This window comes from Takifugu rubripes, chromosome 2, assembly GCF_901000725.2.
Source record: "Takifugu rubripes chromosome 2, fTakRub1.2, whole genome shotgun sequence".
NCBI lineage: Eukaryota > Metazoa > Chordata > Actinopteri > Tetraodontiformes > Tetraodontidae > Takifugu > Takifugu rubripes.
Genome location: NC_042286.1, coordinates 14,426,275 through 14,431,274, shown reverse-complemented (window position 1 = coordinate 14,431,274; position 5,000 = coordinate 14,426,275). Strand labels below are relative to the sequence as shown.

The window sequence follows — 5,000 nt, the reverse complement described above, 5'->3', positions numbered from 1 at the left end:
CTTAATGGAACTTCCTGCATATTTAACAGGGCAGCTGCTTTGATGGAGGATAACAGAGTGATGTAATGCTGTCTGAAGTATCTCCAACAAGCTCGTCAGCATTTCCTCCCTTTGGCTCCCACTTTATCTCCCAGATCTGGGATGAGGCTTTTGACCCATTTCCCAGAACCGCCGACGTTGTAACGGGATGCCTGTAACACACTGCTCCAGTGGCTCCTACCTGAGCTCACCGGTTCGGGCTTGGCCCACTTTTGTGTGATTCCTTTCTTTTATTTTGGGTTTTCTCCAGAGCAGCTTGAGCTCTGCTCCACGACCGCTGCTCCCAAACGTCTCCATCCGGGATTTTCCCTAAAATCTGAATCTTGTGTCCCACAGGAGTCCCACGCTCGGCGCTCTCCGCGGGGGGCTGGGACTGCCTGCGCGCCGGCGACGCCTGCTCCGGCGACGACACGTGCAGCCCGCGCCTGCGCACCCTCCGGCAGTGCGTGGCGGGCGACGGCAGCGTGAAGCTGGGGCCCGGGGCGCGGAACCAGTGCGAGAACGCCATGACGGCGCTCCTGTCCACCCCTCTGCACGGCTGCCAGTGCAAACGAGGCATGAAGAAGGAGAAGAACTGCCTGAGCATCTACTGGAGCCTGCACCAGTCGCTGCTGCACGGTGAGGCCGCCGCCGTCCCGATGGCGCCGAAAGAGCGCCGCCGCGGGCTCGGACGTCCTGCTGAGTCGGCGCTTTGGCAGGAGAGATAAATGTTCTTCCATTTGAGTCTTTATCAGGGAGAGTGGTGAAGGTAGAACTCGGAATCTGCTGGGGCGTTGTGGGAGGTGGGCGACTGGAGCCATCGCCGGGATTACGGAGCGCGCCACCCATTACCAGCTAATCTTCCGCCTCCAGATGGCTAAACTGTAAATTCCAGGCTTAAATGAAAACAGCATTTATTGTTTCAGAAATAGTTCAAACGGAGTCTCTGATCCGTGTTGTTCCACCCACGTTCTCTGTGTTCTCCGCTCCCATCGGAACTCTCCCCCGGCTGTTCGTACAGTAACAGAGCCGAACAGGAAGTGCAAACAAAGACACCGAGACGCCGGAGCGACGAGGGCAATAAACAGGGACCGGAGCCGAGGTTCTGCCGCTCTGTCAGTCATCATTAGCCCCGCAATTAAATAGGAGTGAAAAGAATAATGAGGAACGATCCAATCAAAAACAGTGCGAATAAATGGAGTCAAGCACCGCGTTGAAGAAGGTGCGGAGGAGTTTTTGTGTTGTGCAGCAGCAGCTGTTCATTCGGGGATGAAGGTTTCAGCAGCGTCTTCCCTTTAACGTCCTCATCTGAGCTTATTTAGACGTCTTGAGGCTGAGCAGAGGCTCCGCCCCTCTAACCTTCCTGCTCTGTGTCCTCCCCCGCAGGACTCAGCCTGGTGGAGAGCTACCCGTACGAACCCGAGGAGAGGGGCTCCGACTACGTCCGCCTGGCCTCCATCGCTGCAGGTGACCTGCTGCCTCACGCTTCCTCTCTTCCTGCTTCCAGCTCCCCTCCGGGCCGGCGAGAGGGCGGATCCAGATGTTGCCGCGGCGCCGACACGCTGGGCCGTCGCTGGTTGTGTGCTGCTGTGCGCTGGCGGCTGGCCGCAGGGCTGCTCCGTGCACGTTAGCGTCCCAGGCAAAGATTAATTACCTATTTACTTTAGCACGGCTAATTCAGGGAGGGACGGAGCAGACAAAGATAGCAGGAATGAAAGGCCAGAGGAAGGTGGAGAAGTGGGAGATGTTGCTCTGGTCCTTCAGAGTCTGAGAGAAAAGGCTTCGTTTCCATTCAGGACACCAAAGTCAGTTTTATTTTCCCAGCAGCACTTGTGCTCCGCATCAGTGACGCTGAGGAAACTGTGGCACCTCAATGACACTAATGAAATGATTAGCATGCGTTGCTTTAATAGGGAGATGGAGATGATAACAGGCTGCAATTAGCATTTTTGCTTTGGCTAATTAAATCCTGAAATGATCCTGGTCTGCATGGATGTCGCCCAATCAGTGACCTGCTCACGTTGTTGCTGTGAGGTCCCCACAAGGACAGTAACTGTCACGCTGTGTTTATGTGACAACGACTGGGAGCACTGGTGTCTCGCTGTGATCCAAGGTTCTGAACAAGCCTGATACTGGTGTGGCCACAGTGGACCCGTCTGATGTTGGTCCTCAGGGTGCTCAGGGAGCTTGTGTGTCTGCTCAGACACATGGAAAATTAGGGAACATTAGAGGGAACATTGAAGGAGCAGCCTCGGAACTGGAAAAGCAGCTGCAGCAGCAGTTCACGCAGCCTCCAGTGGGTCTGGTGAGGAACCTGTGAGGGAATCTGGAGCAGAATGTTCCAGGATCGGCCCAGGAACACTCGTGTGAACACGGGGAGGAGGACACCCAGCACCGGACAGAGCTCTTTGTTAGCCTTCAGATGCTCCTTCAGTATCTGATTGCAGGCTTCAGGTCCATCCGCCTCTAAATCCCCCCCCCCCCCCACACACATGCACACTTCCCGTTCCTCGGCTCTGTGTGTTTAGTCGTTAAACTGGGAATAACCCGCGTGTGTGATGGCTTGTTAGGGTGCTCTCCACGGCCATTCATATTTTATATGACAGCTTGGTGAGAAGCAAATTCACCAGGAGACGAAAGTACAGGCAGTTTACAAAGTAATGAGGAGAGGAGGCTGCCAGAGGAGATGCACACACACACACACGCACATGCACACGCACGCACGCATACTCACACACACACACACACGATGATAGAATGAGGAAAACTGGGTACAAATATGTATGAAATATGGATTTGAGAGGGGTTTTCCTGTTGCTCCACAGGAGGTGGTTCGTTACCGCTGCAGTGAGGAGGAGCCCAGAGGAGGGGTGTGTGTGGGGGTGTGTGTGTGTGGGGGGGGTGGGGGGGTGTGGGGGTGTGTGTGTGTGTGTGTGTGTGTGGGGGGGGGTGTTGGGGCACTGATGGCAGATGCCCAGGATTAAGATGACGAATGAAAGGGAGGGAGGGCTGGATGCACCTGGCTGCAGGGGGGGGGGGGCAGCATTCAGAGCTGCCCCCCCCCCCCCTCCTGCTGCACCCCCCCGCATTAACCCAGCAGAATGAAATATTCATCCAGGAAGCCTCGGCTGAAGTCCTGCCAGCCTGAACTCATGCAGCATTTAAACACAATCATCTCGTATTTATCACACACTCATCAGGCCTGAGTGTGTTCTTCATGTTCTCCATCACACTCGGACTCCTCGTTCTCCTTTCAGCTCTCACTGGGGAGGGAGGGGGGGGAGGGGTGGGGTGGGGGGCAGTCGATACAGCTCCAATCAGACCTTGAAATCATTGGTAAACATTGGCTGGGATTTGATGTTCCCTCCCCAGGATGAAAAGCTTTGCTTCATGTCTCCTCAGAGTCGGAGGTGATGACGGTCAACCGCTGCCTGGACGCCGCCAAGGCCTGCAACATCGACGAGACCTGCCAGAAGCTGCGCACGGAGTACGTGTCGGCCTGCATCCAGCCCTCGGCCCGGTCCGGCCCGTGTAACCGGCCCAAGTGCAACAAGGCGCTGAGGAAGTTCTTCGACCGGGTCCCCCCCCGACTACACCCACGAGCTGCTCTTCTGCCCCTGCACCGACACGGCCTGTGCGGAGCGCCGCCGCCAGACCATCGTCCCGTCCTGCTCCTACGAGGACAAGGAGAAGCCCAACTGCCTGGCTCAGCTGCGCGTCTGCAAGGCCGACTACGTGTGCAGGTCGGCCCGCTTACCGCCCGCTTACCGCCCGCTTACTGCCCGCTTACCGCCCGCTTACCGCCCGCTTCCTGTCTGGTGGACAGTAGCACCATGTTGGGTCAGGACAATCACGCTCCTGTCCCAGTGGACTGGACCAGTCAGGGAAAACCAGTCAGGGAAAACTAGTCAGGGAAAACTAGTCAGGGAAAACTAGTCAGGGAAAACCAGTCAGGGAAAACCAGTCGGGCCTGTGTGTTAGTGCCCTGCAGCCTCTCAGCTCAGGCTGAAGCAGAATTCAATCATCAAAACCACTTGTTCTCCGTTAAACGGAGAAAAGGCTTCTGTTTGTTCGGGAATATTCGGGGAGTTTCTCCTTCGCTGACATCATCAGGCTCCTCCTCCTCCCTCCATCTCTGCTTTGGCTCCGAGTTCATCCACCGTTCATTGGAAGAACCTGTTTGTTAAAAGGCTGCAGAGCCTGGACGAGCTTCTGCCGTCCTGCTCGCTCGTCCCCGGTTCCTCCGCAGCATCAGAGGTTGGACCGTCCCGCAGGAGGACAAGAAGCTTCCTGCCGGACCGTCCCGCAGGAGGACAAGAAGCTTCCTGCTGGACCGTCCCGCAGGAGGACAAGAAGCTTCCTGCTGGACCGTCCCGCAGGAGGACAAGAAGCCAGACGACGTCCAGACTGTTTCCTCTGGTGCTTCTGTTGCTGTGATGTCATTTAGATTTAATTAGTCATCCCTGTTCAATTAATTCAGTTGATAGACTCATTAGGCTGTTTAATGACTTCAGTTAAATTCACCATTTGTTTTGTGGGTGAAGCGGCAGCGAGGCGGCCGCCATCTTCCCCGCCGCCGTCTGCCCCGCCGCCATCTTCCCCGCCGCCGTCTGCCCCGCCGCCGTCTGCCCCGTCGCCATCTTCCCCGCCGCCATCTGCCCCGCCGTCCCCCTCCAGCATCAGCTATCCTGGCAGATTTGAGCGGCGCGTCATTAAAGCGGCGTTTGTTGTCGGAGCAGACAGGAAAACACTCCCCCCCCCAGCAGACAGGCGGCGTTTCCACCTTTAATCCACTTCCTCTTCACACGTCGGGGAGACAAACGGCTTCATCCGTCACGTCGATCGATCACACGTTGTTCTCCACGCCGGCCTGGATGGATGGACGACCCGCGGCCCCGCGGGCGCCTGCGCCGCGTCGGCCGGCGGGCTACAGAGGACGTCTCCTCTCATCGTCCCACCTGAGTTTTACACACATCATTGTT

The 5,000-nt window shown here is 56.8% G+C and overlaps 1 protein-coding gene across 1 annotated transcript in view; it reads left to right on the top strand.

Moving 5' to 3' along the window:
- gfra4a (GDNF family receptor alpha 4a) overlaps positions 1 to 5,000 on the top strand; it is a 62,154-nt gene that overhangs the window by 47,389 nt on the left and 9,765 nt on the right. The window contains 4 exon segments of the mRNA XM_029828439.1: positions 376 to 657; positions 1,405 to 1,485; positions 3,421 to 3,599; positions 3,601 to 3,761. Of these exon segments, the coding sequence (XP_029684299.1) occupies positions 376 to 657; positions 1,405 to 1,485; positions 3,421 to 3,599; positions 3,601 to 3,761 (703 nt within the window).